This window comes from Pogona vitticeps, chromosome 5 (assembly GCF_051106095.1).
Source record: "Pogona vitticeps strain Pit_001003342236 chromosome 5, PviZW2.1, whole genome shotgun sequence".
NCBI classification, from domain to species: domain Eukaryota; kingdom Metazoa; phylum Chordata; class Lepidosauria; order Squamata; family Agamidae; genus Pogona; species Pogona vitticeps.
Window position 1 is genome coordinate 186,446,801 of NC_135787.1, and position 26,418 is coordinate 186,473,218.

General features: G+C 38.8%; 1 protein-coding gene across 50 annotated transcripts in view; it reads left to right on the forward strand.

The window, feature by feature from the left end:
• C2CD5 (C2 calcium dependent domain containing 5) overlaps positions 1-26,418 on the forward strand; it is a 106,681-nt gene that overhangs the window by 26,387 nt on the left and 53,876 nt on the right. For 6 of the 50 annotated variants that reach the window (XM_020813954.3, XM_078376450.1, XM_078376447.1 and 3 more), the window contains exons 7-9: positions 3,646-3,797; positions 12,727-12,812; positions 20,493-20,601. In XM_020813954.3, the coding sequence (XP_020669613.3) occupies positions 3,646-3,797; positions 12,727-12,812; positions 20,493-20,601 (347 nt within the window). Of the gene's footprint in view, positions 1-1,336; positions 2,736-3,087; positions 3,798-7,807; positions 8,000-12,726; positions 12,813-13,828; positions 13,862-15,201; positions 15,256-20,492; positions 20,602-22,467; positions 22,534-26,418 lie in introns of those variants that run through there. The other 44 variants (XR_013536815.1, XM_078376427.1, XM_078376431.1 and 41 more) reach the window with 20 other exon arrangements.

Sequence of the window (26,418 nt, forward strand, 5' to 3'; positions counted from 1 at the left end):
ACACTCTCTAACTGTTGGGACGAAAGAGCTACAAAGAAGCAGCCTCTTCACCAACCAACAGTTAGTACTGTATATTTGAATTCCCCTGCCTTTTCCCCCACCTTTTTTCCAGTCGTTACTTGAAGCTCCAGTCGCAAGTCGAAGCAAGATTTTGCGGCCGGAGCTGGTTGTAACTTGGTCATAAATTGGGATGTTCGTAAGTCAAGGCACCACTGTATTTCCTTATATAATAATTAACTTTTATAAGAAAGCTTGTACATATTAGACCACTACTGCATAGACCAGTACTAATAGCATGTTATCTTTGTATGTTTTATATTTTTGTTGAATTTCAAGGTACACACACACAAAGAATCATTTTGAATGAATACTTGTCAAATTTCTTGGTAAAGCACTAGTTTGTGTTTGGTATTGGCTGTATTCAAATCTGTTACGACTTTGAATATGTTATGTAATCAGATTAAGTATCTCTGTTGACTCTGGCCATTTTCACTTACAGTATTTCTATTTTCAAGTAACCCTCAGCTTAATCTGACTATTTTTTCCTATAGTCATGCTTGCTACCAGTAGCCTTCCTGAAGCCCTCTGACATAATCAGAAGGTTTGGAGAGAAGTAGAGAGCTTGTGCACTGGGAAAGGGAGAAATTTCTTTTCTTCTTTTCATTCTTTTAAAAAAGCAGTCCAGCAGGATACATCCCCTCACCCCACCCGCACTATATCTTTCCTCCCCCAATTCCAAGTGCAATTGAGAATTTGGATAAAGATATCTAGAATGGTGTCCATATCTGTATCAAAATTCCATGTAGCATATTTACCCTTGCAGTTTACCGTATTTTTCCGTACACAACCCCTCAATGTATAAAATGACCCCCTAATTTTGACCTTAAATGGCGGTGGAGGAGCAGTTAATGGGCAACAGTTCCTCTACCTCCATCTCCTTCTGTCTCTGCTGCCCGCCGGATCACCTCCTCCAGTGCGACTGCTGGGGCTTATCTCCAGCTCACCTCACTGCCGTCTGTTCTGAAACCTTTAATGGCATTTACAAATTACAACAACACAAGCAAAATAGGAGAAGTAAAATTAGACAAATTTCACAAATTAGGAGCGAGAAGCAGGGGACAATTTCAGAATTGCAGATAAGAAACCTGCAACAGCCGCCTTGTCCCCTGCCCTAAGGAGGCGATCGCTGGAGGAGGTGATATGGCTGCGGCAGCAGGAAGATGCACCCGAGTGCTTCTTTGCCTCCACCTCTGCCGCCATCTCTGCCTCCTCCTCCTGCTGCTGCCTCAGCCACCGGAGGGGACAAGCTATGAGGCGGCGGCGGCAGCAAGAGGTACCTGAGTGTGCGTGCAACTGCCTCCTTCCATGTATAAAACGACCCCCAAATTTACCTCTATTTTAGGAAAAAATGTTGTTTTGTACATGGAACAATGTGGTAACAAAATGGGGATGTTGCCACATTGTTCTTCCACATATAGTAATGTGTTCTTTATACTCTTACTGACGATAATTTCATCTTTTTAAAAATGAACTGTTTTTACTTTGCATGCTGTTGTTTTTGTGTTTAATAGAAAGAGAACCCAACCACTCAGACTAAATCACCTTAAATTCAAGTTTGCATGCTCCCAAGAACCTCATATTTCTTTCTTTCCAGTTAACCCATTACCACAGGTATACTTAATATTGTATAAGAACAAAAAAGGGCTTGGTCCCTTTAAGAGTAATAAATTTATTTAAGGTTTATTTCATCTTTACTCTTTAGAGCAAGAGTGTAAAACTCGAATGAGCTGGATGGCAAATTTCCCAGAGGACTGAACTGTGGAAATTGGCCCTCTAGTTTTTTGTGGATTACATTCCTTTTCTCCATATCAAAATTCACATAAAATGTGTTAGTCTTAAAGATGCCCTGATACTTTTCTCTTTTTAGCTGAAACAGTCTAATATGATTATTTCTCTGGAAACTTGTAACAAGGTACTGCTTGCCATCTTTTCTGAGATTACATATTCACTCTTTACCACAGGAGTGTAAAACTGAAACGAGTTAGAAGAACACGTTCCCAGAGAGTAGATCCCTGGGAATCTGTAATCCCCCTGCCCCTTGCGAACATATTATTTACCTCCCAGTTTGCTTACATAAATTCTTCTTGTGGAAGTCACACACTCAACATTGCAAATGCTTTACTTTTTGAGGTATATTCCAGGCAGAAGATAAAATTCATTTGTGGTTTTCAGTGAGACGATTTCTGGCCTCATCTGTCTAATGTGAAGATAATTATCTTTCTCTAACTGAAATGAGAGGTACTTCCAAGTGGCAGTCTAGATCCATTTCAGCAGTAGCTTTTCTTGTGAGTAAGCATGGCAGTGTGACATTTGTGGCCCAGAACATTCATGGATTTTTGTGGACTATATAAGTGCTGTATGGTTTACTGGGGACACTTAAAGGCCTTACAGAACCCCTTCACCTTCTGTTTGACACCTCTGTGTTAGTGCTTGCTCTTAAAATGCATCCTCCAATAATTAGAGCACATTGCAATACCTTTTAAATGTAACTTTGCAATATTTTGTATGTATTTTTTTCTTTCCTTACACTCTGGCTACAAATTCTCCCAGGTCTCCGCTGGTTCATCCACCAAGTCACGGATGTCGTTCGACCCACAACAGTCCAATTCATACTGCTACTGGCTCACGGCTTACTCAGAACTTCTCTGTATCTGTTCCCACTCTCATCTACACTGGTACGAGACTGCTCAGACTCAGGAGCTGGGGAGAGACAGGACACAGGCACAGTGACTGCAAAGGACAGGCAGGCAGGCAGTGTAGGCAGGTACCACAAAAGTTCCTCACTAGGAGTGCAGCTTCTAAAAAGAAGCAGTGTTCATCTGCTAAAAGAAAGAAAATAGGAAACTGAATGATGCACATGTTTAGGGTCTATCTTTATACTTTTGCTTTGGTATGTGCAAACTTTTCCTTTTCCAGTGATAATACAAGATTTGCATCTGATTTTTCCCTTTTACAATGTTGTGGGGGGAGATACATTGGGGTTAAGCACAATGTTCTCGTGTTACGTGGAAGAAACCTTAAGCTCAACAAACAGGTAAGACGGTGAGAAATATGGCAGAGGTTGTTGACTGAATGGTCTTGATGTCGTTTTCTCCTTTGTTTTTAGCTGTGGCATGCTGCAGATGCTAACGGATAAGGAAACATTTTTTTTCTTGGAAGTGTGTGTGTGTGATATGTATATGTGTCTGTGTATATAAACACAGAGATATATAAACCGTAATCATCATTTTGTTTTCTTTTTGGTAATCTGGTTGAAAAAGCATATTACATTCCTGCCCCCTCTGGCCATGGTTCCAAAGGACTTTCATTTGTTTGCCAGTTTTTCTTAGGTTTTGATGCTTTCTTTATGCCTTAGCTGTGGTATTTGTGTTGCTAACCAATGATTGCCATCTACCTGCAGAATGCTGAGTTGGTAAACAAAATAGTTTTTGGTGCCCTTTGGCCTCACAATCCAATTTCACACCACAGGACAACTGTTGGCCCTGCCCCATCCCTCTCCCCACATCCTGGTGTTGGGATCATGCTGCTGTCAGCCCGGTCCTTTGGCATAGGATCACTGAATATGTTTCCACCTTCTTCTGGCAGGATTCCTTTCAATGAAGATCCCAATCCCAATCCTCATTCATCAGGACCCTCCACCCCTCTGAAAAACCAAATATATTCCTTTTCACCTTCCAAGTCCTACAGTCGACAGTCCTCTTCTTCTGACACAGATTTGAGTTTGACACCCAAAACTGGTAAGGTGCTTCCACCCACATTATTTTGAGTTGTTTGTTTCCTTGTTTTGTTTAATTTGTGTTGTTTCTATTTTAGCTTTTCATTCTTCATCCCCTTTCTCTGTTTTTCTGGCATGTAAGCAGTCCCAGTGACCCCAGAAATAGGTTTTTTTCCTAGAGAGTAAAGTTTAAAACTACTTATCAGCATAAATCTGTGAATTGCTCACCGCACTGTAGTGCGTATTGACTGCTCCTGTAGGCTGACACCTCACAATATAATAAGAGGGTGACAAGGAATTGTCCTGTAATTTCCTCCACATCATATTGCAAATTATGGAGATAAAAAGTCACCATAATATGTTGGGAAATAGTTTAACATGTCTTTCTAACTAAAATTATTAACTATAACTAATCTAAAAACGTTTATCTTACCTATCAATCTTTGTAACTAATTGTCTGTTTGTAAAGACTTAGAAATATGACTGATTGGCTTCTGCTGAGCTGCTTCTAAGCTATGCATAAGGAGCATTGTTACCTTTTAAAAGTTTTTCCCCCCACCATTACTGTTTTAGGTACTTTAAAAAAATTGTTCCATTTTATGTTTTCTTTTGTTCTATACATAGAATTAATGCATGCCGTGTTGTCAACGTAGATTGAAGTGCCATTAGCCTTTCATTCTGCTGCTTTGCTCTGCTTGCTGATTCAGTGGTTCTCACACTGTGGCACAGGCTTCCCTTGGGAGTTTATACAGTATCTGGAGATAAGGATGTGAAGTATCCAACAAAAATAATGTCCTAAAAGAGCTGATGCCTTTTTGACCTTTTGGCAAAGGCCTGTATGGACTGAGTTCCTCTGACAGAAAACACTTGCAGACCCGTGTGCCATCTTCTCAATAAGATTTAGAAAATTTAGAGGAACCTGGAAATCATCACAGACATATTACTGCAAGGATTTGCTGTGCAATGTTTAGAAGGGGCTTGGAGATATCCTCTTCGTCCCTTCTGATTGCCATGTAGAATTGTTATGCCAGTCCATTGTTTTTATTTTTGCCTAAATATTCCAGCCTATGGATCTGTGAAGATAGTAGCAGATAGCGTACACATAACTGGTAAAGAGGTCCTCTGCAAGCTTACCTTTGCAACAAAATGGTGGCCAGAGACAGTAAGCAGTTTGTTTGGGCCTGAGTTCAAAATGCCTGAGAAACACTGAGAAGTTATATTGCTGTACCTAATGGATTTTCATTCAAAGTATGTTTTGTGTTTTATCTTTTAAAAAGTTTGCAAGTACATGTTTATCTTTTATTTACGATTAATCTTTGAAAAGCTAGTGTATAGTGCTTTAGTATCTAACCCATGATCAACTAATATTTGTAACTTGTCCACCTCACTCCACTTTGTGTGTGTGTGTGTTTAATTACACCGTGTTTCCCCAAAAATAAGACAGGGTCTTATATTGATTTTTGCTCCAGAAATGCATTAGAGCTTATTTTCAGGGGATGTTTTATTTTTTTCATGTACAACAATCCATATTTATTCAAACGTACTCATGTCATCTTCTTCTGGTTGCTGCACGATGTTGGAGGGCGGGGTTTCACTTCACTTAGGGCTTATTTTCAGGTTAGGTCTTATTTTCGGGGAAACGGTATTTTTGGATTACTTAGGTGCCCTAAGTAACATGTTAGGAAATACGTTTCAACTTGCCGTTTTGTGTCATAGAACTGTTATTTCTTCAAAAGGCAAAATCTACATGTTGCAGTATAATTTTGAGGGACCGGCGCATGCTTGAGGTAAATGCTTGTTAATGATGGTTGGTACATACGATAGATATGCAAGGGGCATTTAAAGAACTGCAGCTCCAATTTTTCTAGTTGCTTCTATTCCATTGCTTTCATGTAAGCCAGCACGAAGTCTTCTGTTACCTAAGAACAAGTTCCTTTTCTTGGACTACACTTCCCAGAATCCCCCATCCAGAGCAACTAGGACACTAATTAATAACTTTGGAAGTCAGCAAGATATGAAGCCCAGGTTTCAAGTTACCCTCATATATAGACTTTTTAAATTAACTATAAGTTTCCTAGTTCAGTGGTGGCGCTGTGGGCTAAACTGCAGAAGCCTGTGATGCAGGGCCAGAAGACCAGCAGTCGTAAGATCGAATCCACGCAACGGAGTGAGCTCCCATCGCTTGTCCCAGCTCCCGCCAACCTAGCGGTTCGAAAGCATGCAAATGCAAGTAGATCAATAGGGACGACCTCGGTGGGAAGGTAACAGCATTCCGTGTCTAAGTCGCACTGGCCATGTGACCACGGAAGATTGTCTTCGGACAAAACGCTGGCTCTATGGCTTGGAAACGGGGATGAGCACTGCCCCCTAGAGTCGAACACGCCTGGACAAAAATTGTCAAGGGGAACCTTTACCTTTACCTTCCTAGTTCTGCTGAAAATTTGAAGGCTATACTTAATTAACAGCTATGAAGTAACAAGAAAAGTGGCAGGTTGATAGAAATGGGGAGAGAGGGCAAGATTGTTTCATATTTCAGGTTATCAAGCAGAGGTATAATTACTTTAATGCAGCCAGTACCAAATATATGTAATGTGAATGACAACTGTTCTATATGTTATTTCTGTGTGTGTATGCGTGCGTGCGTGCGTGCGTGCATGTGTGTGTGTGTGTTTGTGTGTGTTCCCTTCTCTCTCTCTTTTCCACTCTCTCTCTCTCAAACAAAACGGCTGTAATCTTGTACGTGCTTATAATGTTTCAGTTTCACTCATCTTAATGACATTTAATCATATTAATGGCATAATTTAGCAGACAGTTGGTTTTCTGACACGGTAGTAGAAATACAATGCACTTCCACTCACACCAGGAGGGAGTGTCCACTTTTTTTTGCTTATTTTTGCCCTCCATATGCAGCTCACTTGTCTGTACTGCTTTCCATCTTACACAGTCTTGTGACCCTTTTCATAGGATACAGCTAGATGAAAACATAGGAAATACACTTTTAAGAAACACATCTCTGCTTGTAGTTTGTCTAAAACTAGCTCTGTGAACCCAAGGGAGCTTTAAACATGTTTCCTTGAACAGCATGTTCTCTCCTACAGTGTAACAAATCCAAGGAAAGCTTGAAAAGGATTTTTCAATTGCTGTTCCATGATTGACGGTAATTAAAAAAAATATACACAAGCTTTATCAGTTCTGGAGACCCTAGTTCACATTTCTGCAAAAACACACAACAACATAGCAGTAGAGAGGATGACTCATTGTGTCTCTAAATCTGTCTGTGGTGACCATGTGTTTAAGAAAATGCAAAGGTCTGCTATCAGCAAAATGTTTACAGAAGCTTAGCATTAGAGGCTTAGCATTAGATGCTGTGTATGTGATCTTTGAAGCTATCTGCTGATGAAAACTTAAGAATCTTAAGTTCTGAATTATGCTATTTTTGCAAAATAACAGAATACAGTATTTTAATAAAGATGTTGTTGGCTGTTTCTTCTTCTTCTTTAACTAACACTTTGGTAATTGCCCTGATATATATGTGGAGGAAATTAAAAATGTGGGAAATCCTTTTTTTAAAAGAAGTGAAGAGAAAAGTTTAATATCAACCTTAATCTATTATTTTAAACATTAAAGAGACACCTAAAATTAGCTGTTCCCTAGTTAATATACAGAAAAATCTCAGAAAAGGGAACTTACGTTTCTTAGACTCATGGAAAATAGCTGTCAGTCATCTGTAAGCACAGTTTAAACAATAATTAGAATTTGAGATAAAATGTAAAGAATATTTCATTACCTGAAAATAAAGATAAATAATATATTAAAATATTGTTTTAAATGTGCTCATTCTCACTGTACTGCACTATTGATCATCTCATTTACTGTATGTCAATGAATACGTCATTCATCTGCTGTTAGATTGTTCATTTTTATGTAATTTAGTTTTGCTTGTTTTGTTCTGCTTTATTCCTTCCTAGTTATTAATTTTTTTAGTCACTTTCTGAACTTTTATCATCTCTTTTGTACTGCTTTCCTCCACAGCACTTTCCCCACAGGGACATAGGAATTTCCTGTTTCCCACTTCCCCAACAATATCTTGTGGTTCCCCACAGCTTAAACAGCCCTGTCTCCTTTTCTCTGGGTTTAACCCTAACCCTCTTCACTCTAGCCATGTCAACCCAGTTCTGAGGAAAAGTGTTTCTTTCACTGAAGAGTTGCTTCTTGCTGCTTCTGGTAGGATCAATCGTACATTGCCTTGCTGGGTTTTTTTTAGTAGTCTGTGCTATTTTGCAGTGACACTAAGCACTGTGTTAAAGCTTGTCATAATTTCTCTGCACCCTACTTTTAAACTCCCAAAACTGTTGGCTACATGACTGTTCAAAATTGTATTCCCTTATTGGATTGGTATTAAAAAAATTTTGAAGTTTGGTAATAATTTGCAAAGTTGGGTAACTATTTTTATAGTACAGATTTTTCTTCTTTTCCACTAAATAACCTTGTGAAGCATTTGTAATTGGCCTGTTTTTTCATCATTAGATAGTGATGTAATCATTCATTTCCTGCTATTTATAAAAGGTTCCCTTTTTTCGGTTGGAACAAACACTCCTCCTTCCTTTTCCAGTCATTTATATTACTGTACTGTGTTGACCATCATGTGGCCATCAGCCATATTTGTTTTCTATATTATATCTGCAGTTTTACATATATTTTGAATGTCTACAATACGAACATCTGATTTGACTGTTCGTTTAGTAGGTTGCTTTGCTAAATGCAAACTTTGTTGGTGTTTGATGTCTATAGATAGTGCTTTGCTTGTTCTGATTTTGGGAGAATTAGTGTTTCATTTGCACAGACAGTCATCATTCCATTTCTGTCTCTGTTCTTAGTATTGTATAGTCCCTTGTAAGAGAGATTTGATTCCTACAAGTGAAATCAGTAGATTTAATATACTGTAGTTTGGGACTATATAGATGCTATTATTTGTTTCCTTATCCTAAAACAGCTAAAAATATTTCCTAAAGTCAGTTTTCTTTTGGTCTTCATACTAGGATTTAGCATGAGTGAGTCATGCAGACCATGGCTTTTGTGCAAATCCCTTCCAAATCTACATCCATTTGTATAGTTTCCATTCATAAACTTGCAAGTGTTTACAGAATTTCAGTCACAATTTCAGATACTTATACAGAAGTAAATTATGTGGGGATGGGCAATCTTAGAAGTACCTTTAAATTAGATGACTTTTAAAAAAAAAAAATTACTGTTTCATCCATACCAGAATTGCAGGAGAATGGTTTGGCACATTTGTGCCTTTGGTTTTCTTTGTTATAAGCACCTTTGTGCTTCTGTGCAAATGCCATTTAGTCCACTGAGGCTTGCCTAGAAGCAATTCCTGTGGGTAGCATCTTGTGAAAAAGAACATACATACTTTTTCGGGAGTCATTGGGAGAGAAGACTGAGTTGGAGTGAGGAAGACTAGGCAGTATTAAAACTGGAGCAACAAATTATCTATACTATAAGAATTTGCTTGTTACAATAAGACAAGAATTCTAGATTATTACCGTATTTTTCACACCATAAGAGACACATTTTTTCCAAAAAAACATTGGGGAAAAAGTGTATGCGTCTTATGGAGCGAAATTCCCAGATTATTTTTTCCTGTTTTCTTTGCCTAAAAATTTGGTACGTCTTATGGAGAGGTGCGTCTTATGGCGCGAAAAATACGGTAAATGACAATGTAAGGAAGTAGCATGCTTTTTCAGACAAGTAAGTCTGAGATAGTTTAGCTTGACCTCTGATTTAAGGATTTTGGTTTGTTGCACCCAATTTACACAGGAGGAGTAAACCAACAAAAGATCCTGGTATAAAGTAATATATAATCCTGCTTTGTTTGTGGCAGAACTTGAAAATAGAAAATTACAAATAATTGTCTGTAATGGGTTAGGTTTCGAGTCATACAGTAATTGTGTCACTTTAGGAAAAGATGACCAATGACTTATTCTTTACTTTCTGGGAAGTGACAAAAGTGGATGGGGTTGTTTATTGACTTTTATAGTTGGTATGACTTAAACTGTGATTGACGAAAGAGGTAATCTATTTGCTTATCTGTCCTTGGTTTAGTCTTCAATGTGGATGAACATTGGAGATGGAGACTGATTAGCCAATAAGCACAGAGAGAGTAAAAGCAAAGTATATGTGGCCCCAAGAGGATAAATCTAAGAGAGTGAGTTGGTAGAGAGAAGGATTGAGAGTAACAAGTGGTAATAGTATGGCCCCTTCCCCCCACCCTCCGGATGGTATGAAGGAGAAGGAGGGTGAACAGAACAGAATGAAGGACAGTGAGGACAACACATTTGGTGGCCTTGGAAGGAGTAGAAGAACCTGAAAGAAGGAAGGGAAGGGGGAAGTATTTTGGAGGCGGGGATGTTCAGAAATGTGAGGAAGGATGGCTGAGGGTAAGGTGCAGAGGCAACCGCACACTTGGAGTGAAAATAAAAATACTGTAATAGAAGATGAAGAGCAGTGGCCCCAAAAGGAGAGTATTAGGATGTGATTACACATGGAGGGGAATGTAAATTTGCTCACATTCATTTGCTTTGAAGTCCCACTGGGTAATTCAGGTCTCGTCGATTTAGGTGGCCACATTACATCAAACTGCTTGCTACCACCCAGTTCTACTTATGGCCCTGCAGGGGACACTGTTCAAAGAAGTGCATTAGGAAGTTTTGATAGCTCCTTCCTTTCAATTTCCTAAACATGCTAGCTTGACAACTTAAAAATATATTCTCCTCTTTCTTTGAAAATTAAAAGAAAATAGGAGTGTTGCCCTGGAGGAAAAGCTCTAAAATTAATAATAATTAAGACTCTTGAGAAAGGGAGAGTGTGTTCTGTTATTGTCTTGTGTGTGTATGCACACTCATTGATCTCTTATGAAGTAAGAGGCATGGGGCGAGGGGGAATGGACTTTGTGCTTGTCCTCCCTTCCTGAATTGGTTCAAGTGACCACATGCCTGAACCAATGCAAAAGCATTTATATTTTTAAAAGTAGAAGCTCTGTGCTGATTTGCATGTTTCATCATGTGATCAATGGGGAAAAATGTAAACCAGCCTGTCCCAAGCCTGTAGTATTTCCTGCATTTTTTTGCTAGTGTGGTCACCGCCTCAGAGAGGGCATCATGGCAGTGGGAAATCTAGAGGAGAAAGAGTGGCAGAAATAACAATTAAGGCTCAATAAAAGTAGCATGACAGTAGTTGAGAACTCATGTGGTCACATGTAGGAAGTAAAGAGAGGGAGAGAGCTGCCTTGGGTCATTTTTAAGGAGAAAGGCAGGATAGAAATAGTTTAAATAAATAAATAAGAGAGAGGCGGGTGATTGGGGGATGCAGAGGAGTGAAAGGATGGCACAGAATGACATGTGGCAATGGCACACATCTTGACTTTGGGAAGAGAGGGTCCAAGAGAGAGGCATGGTGTTGTATGTAAGGGATAAAAGAGAAAGAGAATAAGGATAGCAGAAGAATAAAAAAATCAAATATAGGAAAAAGAAAATGGCGCTAGAATAGCACCTGTTATTTCATGTAATATGGGACATATTATTAGTAATAAAATGTATTAATAATGTATAATGCAGTGAGCTGCATTTGCATACTAATAGTAATTACATGTCAATCCAATTCCAATTTACAGCAGTGTTGTCCAAGGTTTTCTAGGTATAGAGATTTTAGAAGTGATTTTATCATTCCCTCTTTCTGCATGCACTCTGAGACTGCGTAGCTTGCCCAAGGCTACACAGGCTCGATAGTCTCTTTGGAGGCAAAGTGGGGAATCAATCTTTCAGCATTACCTAGGTGGCTGAGCTGTCCTGCCCAACTGTATTTGCATACCCAATAACAATAATGACGGTGCCCTTCTACGATTTCCCAGAACAAATAAGAGTAGAAGTTTCTTTTGAAATGTAATTTTCCAAGTTGTGCCTTGGGTGCAATAAACCATAATTAACTGTTGTATGCATTGTAACATGGACCATTTACTGGATGGTAGTGGCTCTTCAGAGTTTAAAACTCCCAGCTCTCCCTGGAGATGTCAGGAGCTGGGATCTTTCACATTCAAAATATATTCTCTGCTGCTACTCTACAACTCTTTCAGATTAGTTTAAATGGCATTACTAGTTTGGAATGTTCTCAAATTCTTTTATACTTTAAATCCTGAAAATATACTGTATTTCTTAAATTTTATAATTTTCCAATATGCAGTTATAGATTTCTCTTTTTAACGTCTCTGTGAGCTAATTTAATTAGCTTATAGTAAAAATTTATGGAACACCTATAAATATAATTCATAGTCTACAAGTTTAAGGCTTCTATTGTACTGCAGAAACTTTTGAGTGATATGAAGTTTTATTAACTTTTGAAAATGAAAGTAAAGAATTAAGCTTAATAATGTCAGGAGAAAAAAGTCCATATTGGACTTGGTAGCTTAATTTTTAACCAACATTACATTAAAGTTCACATCTAGTATAACTTATATGACCTACTATTCATGTGCATGCCAAATGAATTTTTTTACCATAATTGATGGCCAGCTTGGGCACATTATTGCCAGAAACCTGTTGGGTGAGGTTTCAGTATTAATCCATGACAGAAAGATTAAATCATAAATATTTCAGCACCACTGCTTTATTCCTATATGGACTATATCCTTTTATGTACTGTACATGTTGACACAGCTTATAAGAGGTTTTTTACAGTGTTGGATAAATAAATACAAAAACACAGGATGCCTCCTAAAAAAGGGTAGAACATATATTTCCTAGCAAATGGTCTTTTTAAAACGAAAAGTAAATTACTGAGTGTTGCTTTTCATAATTTCAACATTTGACAGTGTAAAATATACAGCATGTATAATCCATCTGTTTATTGTTTTGATTCCACTCTTAATTATACTGTATGCTGCTGTCCTTTAGGAATGGGCAGTGGGAGTGCTGGAAAAGAAGGGGGACCATTAAAAGCTCTGTTAAGACAACAAACTCAGTCAGCTCTGGAACAAAGGGTAAGAAAAGCATATAATCCTATTCCAAGTACTGTACTGTCTCTTAATAGTGCACTAATATATATCTGTCTATTCAGAATTTGGATTCAGTTGAGTTCAGTAGGATTTACAGTAGGGTAATTTGGTATGGGATTGCAACCTAAACTATATCAGGGAAACTCAAAGGAAAGAAAATATTTTTTTAAAAAAATAAAAAAACACAAACCTGTGGCACCTTAAAGAGTAGTTACTATATTTTAATGTGATCTTTTGTGAACAAGTCTACTTCTTCAAACATTTTTCAAGTATTATTACTATTTTTCCTTTGGGTTTTCCTGATATGCCTGCACAAACTAAATGGTTGCCTCTTAGTGTACAGCCTAAACTAAATTTCAGTTTCTAAATTTCTCTTTTCAGTTGCTTAATGTTTTCTTTTGCATCAACAACTGTTATGTCCTTAGTTTAATCCTAAGCTATTACGGGTGTAATGCTTATTCATGTAGGTAAGTTAAATGCATATCTAGATCAAAGACATATGTAAAATATAGAGGTCCCCAACAGAAATGTGCACAGTATACACATTTGGCCTTTGTCTTCTTTCCTTCCCTTTCTCATCCTATGTGTATTTGTTCTCTCTGACATTTTGATAAGCATTGTTTCGTATTCCTTTTTGCTTAACTATGTTCTACTGAGTTATAAAAATAACTAAGGAGAATTTTAAAAGCTGACTGTTCAACTAAATGAGTTGGGGGTCTGTATCAAAACAAAGACAATTACCCTCACCTCACTTAGTTGGATAGAGATTTTATTATTTATTGGATCTCAAACTAAGGAGGGGAATGCTTGTGAATTTTATATTTTTTCACTAATAGACATTTTTAAACTGGATTTTAGCGGGCTGTGCCAAAGTTTTCATGTTTGGATCTGTATGTACACAGTCTTATTAACATGTGGATTAATTCTAAAATGAATAGCAACGTTAAAAATTGTACAAGTGGATGATTCTCTTTTCATTTCTTGTGTTATCCATTGCTAAGGGAGGATCGCCTCATAGGTTCTGTAGAAGGCGGGTATGTTCCAAATTATTGTGTGACATTTACTTAAAGCCCTCTCTTTTTGTGTTTTTTTTATTTTTTGAACCTTTTCTAGCTTGGAGTTTTTATTTTAGGAATTTGGGGTTGTTTTGGCAACATACTTTCTCCCAGATTCCTTTTAGAATCCTTCATATGCAAAATTAAAAATATTTTTCCTATGACCATTTAGCAAATCCAAATCCTCCTGCTTAACCAATAGGCTGCATGACTGTACATCTCATTTTTCATTTCATTTTAAGCAGTATTTCATGGCTTTTATTATGCAATGTTTAATATGAAAACATGGACTAACGCAGAGAGAAGTAGTTCTGCTGTGCCTTTGCCCGAGTGATTCAGATGTTTTGTGGGCATTGATGTTTTATTTCAGTTCATATTCCTTATACTCATTTTTTAAAGTTTTCCCACTATAAGGTTTTAATTATGCAGTATGTTGTTTACAGTTCATCAGTATTTACTGTAATGTGATAAACTACTGTACTTGGCAAAATCATGTTCGCACAGGCATTACTTTATGTAACTGTGCCAAATGTTGTGCCCAGCAACAGGGAATTAGGCAGTTCAGTTGCACAATCAGTCGCACAATTCCAACTGCCACTGTTGTGCAATGTGTTGGTGGAAGTGCTTTGTAGATAGCACTTCCACCATGACACTTTTGCAGCTACTGTGAGCATAAGGTTGAATTACACTGATATAACTACACAAGAGGATTTTGCCCATTGAAATACTAGCCTTAAATATTTTGCTTTTATACTATATTATTACACTTAACAATAATTATATAAAATATGTGTGCTGGCATGTTTGGGTTTATGTCATATTTGAAATATAGTTTAACTTTACATCTGCTTCCAGTTCTCTCATCAAATTGAACTATTTGTTCTGTGAAATGCAACACACCAAGCACTACTGTGTTGCCTCCACTGATTTCTGTGGGTTATACAACAAAACAGGTTTTTATTTGGTTGATTTTGGTGTTTTGCACCTGTAGAATATATTAGTTGTGGAAGCTCATAATATGAGCACAATTAATATCGCAAGGACCAGTGTTTTAAAAAATAATCTCTAGGGCCTCATTCTACTTTGCCTGCTTGGCATGTATCAAAGCCACATACAAAAACGGCTGATGATACAGAGAACTGTTACTTTGAACAAGGTTAAAAATTCATGTGGTCCAAAACTGCCCTCTAAAATGGCTCCCAAAAAATTCTTGAGCAGGCAAAAAATGCTCTATTGCTTAAATAATTGACTGGCATGCTGTGTTGTGGTTATGCAACTTCCTTCATTTTAAAAAAAATTATAATTTGTTGATGTGGTAGGACAAGGAGCTGGAGAAAATTGGTAGAGCTGAGATATTAAAGAACAATCATGAGGTAATGTGTTGAGGATGTCTCCTGTGTAAATGCTTTTTGCAATTTTTCCCCTTCCTTTTCAAATTGGAATCATGGAAAATAAGTCTGTTGGTGCCAATGAACTGTGAAAGATCTACATTTGGAAGCCATAAAACAATGAGTACTAATTCAAATAAAGCTAACATTTACAGTTGCAGAGCACAAGACTATGTAGTTTATTCATCCATTTAATGCATAATGCCATAAAGAAGTTCCAGGCTCATGCAATCCTCTCTCTGTCCTGACGTAGCTTGTGTTTGAAATAAACTGTAATATAATATTATATCTGAATCCTAACCTGATGTTAATGTGAAGTACAGTACTAAAAATAAACAAGCTTCTTAAACTATGATACCATTTTAATAAAATGATACTTTCGATCGGGACTGGGCAATTGTGGCCTTCCTGATGTTGTGGGCTGAAGATTCCATATTCCCACACAATTGGCTAAACCTGATGGAAGTTTTAAATCAAAAACATATGGAGAGTGACTGTTACCCTAATTTAAGATAGCCACAGTTTTTCCAAATTCTGATGTTACAGTAAACAAAACTTAAATTTCTAAATTCTTCTTTATGGATCAACATGGATAGAAAGAGCATGAAAAGTCTGATACTTTGTTACTAACACTAAACACAGGTGTAAATGTGCAAACCACATAGGGCCCTCCAAGGACCTCACTGGGGCCCCCTAGACACCTCAAAGCTCCCCATGCTGATTTTTTTCCCTGGCTTTAAATTTCCAGTTGTAATCCAGAAGCTTCTACAAGGAAGGTTTTCCCATTCTCCTCACCAAGGCCTGAAATCACTCCCCCCCCCCCAAAAAAAACCTGTGACCTTTGGGGTATTGCTCCTGGAGAATCAGTAGCTGGCCACTTCTGTTCTAAATCATGGTTTAAAGCTTAGGGGCAGGGAATCTGCAAAGAGATTAGATTCACTTCATTGCTGGTATGTGGCTTCTGACAAGACTATTAAGACACAATTTACTTGCACATATGCTTACACAGAAACACCATCCCATTCACGGTAGCCAGCCTTTGGTATCAAGGAGGACTCTCAGTAAGCTTCATTGCAGTAAAGAGAGACTGATTTTTAACAGAGCAGGTCACAAGATTTGGAGCAGAATATAGGGTGGAAAGGAAGAGCGGAAATCCTTTGTCTGTGATTCCAGATTAGATTTAAAAGTAGCAGGACAGTTGGTGAAAGAGATGAATACTTGTGTTGCTCATCTAGTAAAAAACTAATGAAATGCAAAAATCAGATGTCTCTTGGAAATTTTAACTGATGTTGTCTTAGATATTACAAGAGTATCTCATTTTAAAGTTACCTAATTGTAACTTTATATTTAGCTTCAATATAACACACAAAAGCGTAAGTGTCTGCAACATAAATATTCTCAAATGCTGAGAACTACACCTCTTTTGAGGTATTTAGATATTTCTTTATTTACCCCCCAGAATACAGTGGTGCCTTGATTTACGACCATAATCCGTTCCAGAAGATGGACATAACTCAAAATGGTCGTAGGTCAAAGCACCATTTCCCATAGGAATGCATTGAAATGCAGTTAATCTGTTCCGGCTGAAGAAAAAAATCACCCCCAAAAAATCACTGCAAGGCTCATTGGAAACACGATTAATCCCTTCCAGCCCGGGGGGGGGGGGGAAACAATCGAGCATGCAAGATCCATTGGTAATGCACAGAAAATAAATGGAGCAGATCGGAAATGCACAGAGAACAAAGGGGGCAGGTCAGAAATGCAACGAAAACAAAGGAAAAAAGGAAAGCATGCAGGACCCATCAGAAATGGGGAAAAAACCCCAAAAGCAATCATACCCCCAAGACCTGTCGGAAATGGGGGGAAAAACCCCAAAGCAGTCAGGCCCTCCCAAGACCCATCAGAAATAGGGGAAAATGCTCCAAAAAGCAAACAACCCCCCCCCAAGACCCATGGGAAATGGGGGGAACCAAAAAACAAACAACCCCCCCAAGACCCATCACAGCACAAAAACATAACCCCCCAGCTCAAAATCTCAGTGCAAAAACACCCAGAACAGCTTTTTAAAAGCAGAAAACAGCACCTTTTTTACACACACACACACACAGAGAGACAGAGAGAGAGAGAGAGAGAGAGAGAGAGAAGCGAGGCAGTCCCAAGCCGCCTAAGTCTAACGGCTGGGGTGAAAGAGCTACAAAGAAGCAGCCTCGTCGCCACCAATCTGAATTTCCCATCTTTTCCCCCTGCCTTTTTTCTGTTATTAAGTGGAAGCTCCGGTCGCAAGTAGAAGGAAAATTTTGCGGCCAGAGCTGGTCGTAACTCAAAATGGTCGTAAGTAGGGACGTTCATAAGTCGAGACACCACTGTACTTGACTTGCTAGCGCCTTTCCCCCACCCTCTTGATGGTATAATCTGAGAAAGAACTTTGATGTTAGCAGAGTCAAGATATTATCCAGGATAAGAATATGATACCCTATTAGGGGCTTGTTATGAAAGATTTTTTTATTTGCTTCTTTCCTGCACCTGCCAGTCATAGGGGCGTTTTGGAATAAACCATTGTTGCATGCCTTCCATTTATGTTTTTTTTTTAAATTTATGTATTGATGCTGTACAAATGGCAGATGGAATCCCATCTCCTTCCCCCCCCATAAATATGCTGTACATTATGCAGAAATGTGCAGTATTATATGAATAAAAACCAGCCCATTTTGGGTCCAAATAAAGTAGTCTTGTCAATGGTCAAACTTTTTGAAACATCTTAAATTTGCAGTTGTTCTTGTACATGTCAGGGGTTGTGAGTTCAGTTACCCACTGTGCCTTTTTGACAGGGGCCTTAGGGTCCCATCCATCCTTTCAGTTTTAAGATTATTATTATTCTAAGACTATTACATTTGGGTTCTTTCTGGATCTTTTCTGGATCTGTTGGGGACCTGTAGTCAAACAGAACCTCTGCTCCCAGAGCATTGTGTGTGTATTGACATTGTAAGCTCATTCCATTTTCCATGTATGTTTCTGCATGTTGTCCCACAGTTTCTGGGGTGCTGCCACTCCTCTTTTTGTGCATACTGTTCAGATTTTTGTCTAGCATTTCTTTCCTGTTGCCTGTCTTCTTCTTGCCTCCTTATGGCTCCAGGTTTATCTATTCCTCTTGCCCTCTGTGTGGGAAGAAGATGCGTATGAAACAAATATTAAGGTTGTAACAGGAAGGGAAATTGCAGACAGAAGTTTTGTAGTAGACTTATGGAAATAGTACAGTGATACCTCGACTTACAAACTTAATCCATATTAAGTTTGTACGTTGAAAAGTTCGTACGTTTAGGCAAACTTTTCCATAGGAATGCATTGAAAACCATTTAATCCGTAACTGCTGTTTTGCATTCGTATATTGAGGCGCTGTTCATAGGTAGAGGCATTAGTTCCCATAGGAACTAATGCAAAGCTGGTTAATCTGTACTTTACCACTAGAGGGAGAATTTTTCTTCTTCTTTTGACCTAAGGTGAACTTAGGTCAAAAAAAGGGCAGGAAAAGTTTTTTTTCTTTTTTCTTTGGTTGTAAGTCGAGGATCAGTTTGCAGGACGAAACAACTTTTTGTGAATGGAGCCGTTCATAACTCTAATCATTCACAAGTAGGGACGTTCGTAAGTTGAGGTACCACTGTATTTGTATTATTGTCCAGCCCCATTTGGGCGTATCAGGTTATGTCAGGAATCAAGAATGGAAGCAAAATTATTTTGTCCTGCCCAGGACTGCAAAAATTGTGCGTGTATGAGTTGATGTTTTGGTCTGTGCTTTCCAGAACTATATCAATACAGTAGTTGAGAACATGTCAGGGAATAGGTTCTAACAATATAGGCCTAAACTAAACAAGGCATGTTAGCGATTCAGTATCGCAACTTGCCAAACAGTGCCATCAGTCATAAGCGTAGTACTGCCTACCTTTGGCACTGCAGGAAGTTGCACTAGAAGTGCAGGTTGAAAATCCACCGTGATATGGAATTATGCCCTCAGTTAATTTAAGGAAAACGTTACGAATGATTTCATTAGGTCCCAAAGCAAGTGGTTTTACATATTTTCCTGGACAGAATGACAAAGTAACTTAACCTGGGTTAAAAATCTGATAGCTACCAAACATAGTTTCTGGTAATGGATTGAATAATTTGGAGTGTAAATACCCTGTTTTCCCAAAAATAAGACCTAACCTGAAAATAAGCTCTAGTATGATTTTTCAGGATGCTAGTAATATAAGCCCTACCCTAAAAATAACCCCCAGTTAAGTGAAACCCCGCCCTCCGCCATTGTGCAGCAACCAGAAGGTGATGACATAACTGTATTCAAATAAATGTAGATTGTTTTCCATGAAAGGTATAAAACATCCCCTGAAAATAAGCCCTAATGCTTTTTTGGAGCAAAAATTAGTATAAGAACCTATCTTATTTTGGGGGAAACACAGTACCATATATCAGGAATAGGAAATGTGTGGCTCTCTTAGTGATATTGGACTGCACTTTCCATGATTCCTTACTGTAAGTTTTGCTGGCTGTTGCTGATGGGAATCACGGTCAAACAGCTTTGGGGTTGTACTTGTTCCCTACCCCTGACCTACATGTTAAACTGCTGCAAGAAAGAATATAGGATTTGAGCACCCCAGTTCTGTGAATCCTTGGAACTAAGTACTATTGGTTCCAGTGGAACTTTCTGCAGAAAGAGTTGGAACGAGAATATGATAGTAAGGGACATTGCCTTGATTTCCCTGAAGAAAAATAGGGTATAGGTGTAATAAATAAAAATTCAAATTAAAACAGATGTGGTTAAGTTCTAAGCCTCCTGATAATAATGTATCTCTAAAATACTCTCCTTTTGTAGATAATACAATCACTATAATTTTTGTTGAGTCCAGCAATAGGTGTTCATTTATCCATTATGGACTTTAGGATTCTGGTGTTGTAATATACACTTGACATCCCTGTCCAGCTGCAGCATTATGAAGGGGGAAGTAGTATCTTAACTGCTTTTGAGATGTTTGCTAACCCCACAGTGTTTTGGGTCTGTGGATGGCATACATTTTGCTTGTTCAGTGCATAATGTAAACCTCAAGGAAGCATTTTGCCTACTATTGTGCTTTGCTTGTGTTTCAAGAGATATTTGCATGTTGATTCGTGAGCTGCAGGTGAAACCCCAAAGAACAACTTTAATTTACTTTTTTCTGTTTTAATTGAAACAGGAATTTCCTTTTTTCACTTTGACGGCCTTTCCTCCAGGCTTCCTTCTCCATGTAGGCGGTGTTGTCAGTGCCCGCTCTGTGAAACTTTTGGATCGCATCCACAACCCTGGTATGTTACAAAATAAATTTTAGTTCTCTCTTATGATCTTGGCTCTCAAATTTATATTTATTAATAATTTTACATAAGAGCTTGCAAAATATTTAGGGGTTAAGTAAATGCAATGTTTAGCATATTCTCTCTTTTGTCACAGTAGCTTGTTCGCAACATTTTCAGTGCCACTGAGGTATTTAATCAAAGTGGTAGTACACCAGAATCTTTGAGGAAGAAAACATGCACAAATGTAGGTTTTAAATTTTTGCTTTAAATATTCTGAAATCGTAAATCTCACTATGTTCTCAAAGCAAAGTATTCAGGACATTTATAACGTTTTCTTTCTTACATATTGTAGATCTCTTATAGCTGCCTGTTGAGGATTCTTCCATGTCCTAAACTGGCCTGCATTCTAATTGTTTTTCTTTCATTTTAATTTTGAATTAAGCAAAGTACTCTTAATATTTGTCTAAGCTACTATCTGAACATGAACAGAGGACCAATTTGGAGGAAGTGGGAAATTCTTTTCAAAGTGGGTAGTTTCCACCTGATACCTTTCCCCTGCATCTGGCATTTTGATGTAACTTTCTTTTAAGCCTGGAGATTATACATCCCCATAGTGGCTTGTAACCTGTGATGGACTTTTCCTCCAGAAATCTATCCATTCCCTTTTAAAGGCATCTAGGCTAGATGCCATCACCACATCCGGTGGCAAGGAGTTCCACTAGGCATAAAGGTTGCAGCCTTTATGCTTAATGTTGCAGTTGGAGAAGCTACTGTTCTTTCAGCTTCCTACCTCCCAGCATATAGTTTACTCCAGTGGAATATTTTCAGGTCTAATTTTCTCAAACGCCTGTGAACACTTGTGAAATCCTCATAAACTGCTAATATTTGTTATACAAAAATACTGTCTACAGTGGTGCCTCGCTTAATGGGTGCTCCGTTTAGCAACAAAGATTTTGCGATCGCAAAAGCGATCACATTGCAATGTTTTAAATGGGGTTTTTTTGCTTTGCGATGATCGGTTCCCTGTTACGCTTACCGATCATTGCAAAACGAAGATTTTTAACAGCTGATCGGTGGTTCTAAAATGGCCACTGGGTAAAAAAAATGGCCGCCCCCTGTGTTTTTGCTCGGATTCCTCGCTTAAGAGGTAGCAAAAATGGCCGCCGTATGGAGGATCTTCGCTTTAAGGTAATTTTTTTGCCCATAGGAACGCATTAAACAGGTTTCAATGTGTTTCTATGGGCTTTTTAAAATTGCATAGCAACGAAATCGCTTAGCAGCGATTTTTGCTGCACGGATTAACGTCACTATGCGAGGCACCACTGTGTATGTCTTCTTTTTACCAAAATGAAAACAGCAGAACAGTTCTCGAACTTTCCGGCTACCTCTTGATTTTCTTGAAGTGTGCTGGTGATATTTCACCCCAAATAGTTACTTATGAAATATTACAGTTTGAGGGAGTAATGCATAAACTTGCTTGTTGAATGAGAACAATATATCAAAGAACCTCTGAAGCACAATGACTATTTTGATCTTTAAAAGAAATGCAAATGTAGCCAGATTAAAATAGCATGTTCCTTCTATCCTTCCTTTTCTATTTTCAGTCTTTTATTAACTTTTATTCAGTCTTTTATTAACTTTGCTATCTGTGTCTTTCCAGTTCCTGTGGAGTGTGGTGCTATCAGTTATGTTATTATTGGTAGTCTTTCTTTCTTTCTTTCTTTCTTTCTTTCTTTCTTTCTTTCTTTCTTTCTTTCTTTCTTTCTTTCTTTCTTTCTTTCTTTCTTTCTTTCTTTCTTTCTTTCTTTCTTTCTTTCTTTCTTTCTTTCACTATTCTACTGCTATAACTGATCTACTAATTTGCTGTTTTGAACTCAGCCTTTGTCGGAATTATGGGTAACACAAGATCATACAAACTGCTAGACTGGAATAGTTTCAATTCAGGTATTTTATTAGTCATTCAGTACTACGTATTCTGACAGAAATTATGGCAGCTCAGTGAAGTCTTTTTAGAAATGCTCTAGCTCATCACCAGGTTAATATTTCAAAATGTAATCTTTAAAAAGTGAAGAATGTTTTTAATTTTATTAGTCCTTACTATTAAATTAAATCCTCTTATATTCCTTCAAAGTCCCCTCCTGCAGTTACTGTACATTCAGTTAATCTGATGATGTCCTGCTCCAAGTTCTTTTCCTCTGCTAGAAGAGCCAGATTTTTTCTCTCTGCAAACCCTCGGTTTTAGAATTGAACACCTTCCACTGGCAGATCAAAACAGCTCTTTGTATTTTAATGTTTTGAAAGTAAGCAAATAATCTTTTTGTTCTATAAGATATTTGAGGTTTAGGAAGCCTTCTGGTTGTGGTTAGCTCTTGCTGCGGTTGGTTGACTGCTATGTAAAATTTAAATATATTTTACTGCTCTTATATATGTCACTATATTTTTAAATTGCTTAGAAAGACTGATTAGCTGAAGACTAAAGGAGAAATATAACGAAAGTGAAATGACCAGACCCTATTATTCAAATTTACCTGAAAAACTTCTACAAAATCATATAATCATACAGAACTTGTAATCAAAATGGAGGAGGGAACAGGTTGCTGTGACTGAGTAAAATTAAGAAAGTGTAACTATCAGATATCTGAGTTATGAAAGATTTACTGTACATGTACTGTACTTTTCTATACATGGATGACGTAAATATAGTTTATAGTTCCTTGAAGAAGGGGAATATCATTTAAATATTAATATTATTTCTGGAAAAAACACAACTGTTGTTATCCTGTATGTGTATTTTGCGTGTGCGTGCATGCATATACACACATTATAGTGCTATACTGTACTGGGATTGAAGAGGAGAAAAGGGCTCTTAAATCCACATCAGATTTCTATCCAAGATCAGAGCAAATAATCCAGATCTGATGGCATTAATTTAAGAATTGAACTTGTGACTATTAGGTACGGTAGTGTCTACCTTTTAGTCCAAAGAGTCAATTCCAGTGAGGTTTTCACACATATGTTGGTCATCAGCTTGTTTTTATTAATTGTGTTACAGTTTATTGTTACAGTCCTTAGACCAATCACACGGGTGGGGGGGGGGAGATAGACTTTTACAGTTTACAAAATTCCATATACAGTGGTGCCTCGCTTAGCAATTGCCTCATTTAACGATGTATTCGCTTAGCAATGTGGTTTTTGGAGCAATTTTGCGCTCTGTTTAGTGATGTTTCCTGTGGGGAAATTTCGCATAGCGATGTTCGGGACCATGCCTCGCATAGCGATGACAGTTTAAGTCCCCCTGTTTCGCTTAGCGATGTCCGTTTTCGCTATTTTAAATGTGTCTTAAAATGTTCAAGAACTGTTTTAAATACTTGGAATTGTTAGTGCACCTTGTAAAACCTTTGCAAACGTAATTTGGCTTTGTTCTGAGTCTTCGTTAATTTTTGGGGATTTTTTTCTCCCCCATTGGAATGCATTGAACTGTAGGTTTGACAGGCATGGGGCCTAAGGTAGGGAAAGGAAGGGGTTGGGGGTAGGCTGTGGTATTGAGTGGCTGTGTGGGGTGGTAGCTGCCTTTCTGCATTAACCGGTAGGCATAATGGTGTTTTTTTTGTTTTGTTTTGTTTTTAATATGAGGGACGAATAAAAACAGGTAAAACATTTGTCCCTTCGTATTGGTGAGGGTCTCTGGAACCCATAAATACGGCTCTACAAATATTTAACAAATCGGCTATATTCATCGAAAAACTGATCCGTTTTTATCTTTGTCCCCATCTCTAATCATGGGTATTAACATCTCCTTAAATTAAGTAACTGCGGCTCTCATTTGCATAAATAGTCATCCTGTTGATACTCATTTGAAAGCTAGCATTGCAAATATTTCGCTTAAGCCTTGCTGATTTCATAAAGCTGCAATATTAGCCACAAGATCACAATTTCACTGTTTATGAAGCCATTTAAAAACTGGTGGTGCTCTTTGATAGTACGACTTATGATGACAAATGTTTCAGTTTACTTTTAAGACTTATTTAACATGGTAGTAAGGTTTCCTATTGGTTTCAGTAAGTATACAGTGGTTCCCCACATTAGGATGACCCCGCTTGACGATGAAATTGCTTGACGATGACTTTTTTGCAATTGCTATAGCAATCGCAAAACGATGGTTCCAATGGGGCTTTTTTGCTGTACGATGATCAGGTCTCTGCTTCGGAACCGATTGTTCCCTACACAACGATTAAAAACAGCTGATCGGCGCTTGGCAAAATGGCTCCCCGCTGTTTTGCTGACCTCCTCTCTTCCCCCCCTCCACCTCTGCTTCCATCTTGTGGGCAGAGCTGCTGGAGAGGAGGAGGAGGCAACACGTTTGACTGTGAGCGAGTGGTGGGGCTTGCTTTGGGCTTGGCTGAAGGAACTCGCTTTGGAAAGTGGATGGTGCGCACTAGCGAACGAGCGAGCACAAGAGGACGGGAGCAAGCGCACGCGTGCACGTGCGCATCAGCCGGAGAACGCGAGCGTGAGAGAGAGAGCGAGTGATGAGAGAGAGAGCCATGGCTGGGAGCTCCGTGACTGACAAACTGACTGACAATAGGAAACAGCGAGCGCTGCAGTCAGGAGAGGAGGGCCGCCACCAAGCCCAAGCTCAGCCGCCTCAGCCGTCGTTTCCTCCTCCTCACCGCACCCCGCCGGCAGCCCGGGCCCTGCTTGCTTGCTTGCTTCCTTGCTCGCTCACTGGCTCGGCGCCGCTCCTTCACCAAAGCCGCCTTGCCAGGAATGTGAGAGAAGGCAGCCACGCCAGGAGGAGGCGGCAACAGCAGCAGCGGCGGAGGCATCTCTCACTGGGCAGCACCCGTATCTTTGGGGTGGGAGGGTGGTGGTGGCAGGAGGGCGGGAGAGGGGCCGGTGGAGCCTTGCATGGAACCGAGGGGAGGCCGCTGCCGCTCCTGCTCTGCTTGATGCCGCTGCCACCGGCGCTGTTGCCCTGTGCTGGGGGGGAGGCTGACAAGGCCTACCAGGCAGCTCCTGCTGCTACTCCTGCAGCAGCGTCAGGCACCGCACTGCAGAACCCGAGAGAGACACCAACGAGACACACGCCGCAGCCCGGCTCGCCCTCACCGCCTTCGCCTCCTCCAAGGATTGGCTCCCTCCTTGTTTTCTCTCCTTCTTGTGTCTGGATTCTCGGCCAGGAGGCTTCAAGTAGGGATATGTCCTCAGCACCAACTCCCCTATTGGAACGCATTGACCAGTTTTCAGTGCATTCCAGTGAGGTTTTTTTTTCTGCATGATACCGATTTCACTGTACAGCGATTTTGCTGGAACGGATTATTGTCGTCATGCGGGGCACCACTGTAAATGCTTAGATTTGGAAATGACTCCTGCAGTTTTATTATTTGGGACCAGATCAGCGTTGAACAATATAATAGATATACAAGTGATGAAGTCCATGAACATACTGAGGAAATATAAGTGAGAATAGGCTGGTAGTCAAATGTTGAATGACCTGTAAGATGATACGAAGAATTTGAGGATATGTCCATCTCATTTTCAGGACACTGAAAAATGGGATAGATTATTGTGAGCTCTATATAGCTATATAATATAATCAATGTTTTTTTTTTAACTTCAGAGATAATCAATTATTAATAATTCCTAAAAGTTGCAGAGCTTACATTCATATCCCACATATAATCTCTGGAAGAACAAATATTCTGTGAAAGTGTAACAATTTACTTTTGATAACCTCCAAAATAAATTCAAGAGGTGTATTCCCAAATGTCTGCCTGGTACTGTATTTGTACTTCCAAGGTCAGAGTTACCACTGGTGCTGCTAGGATC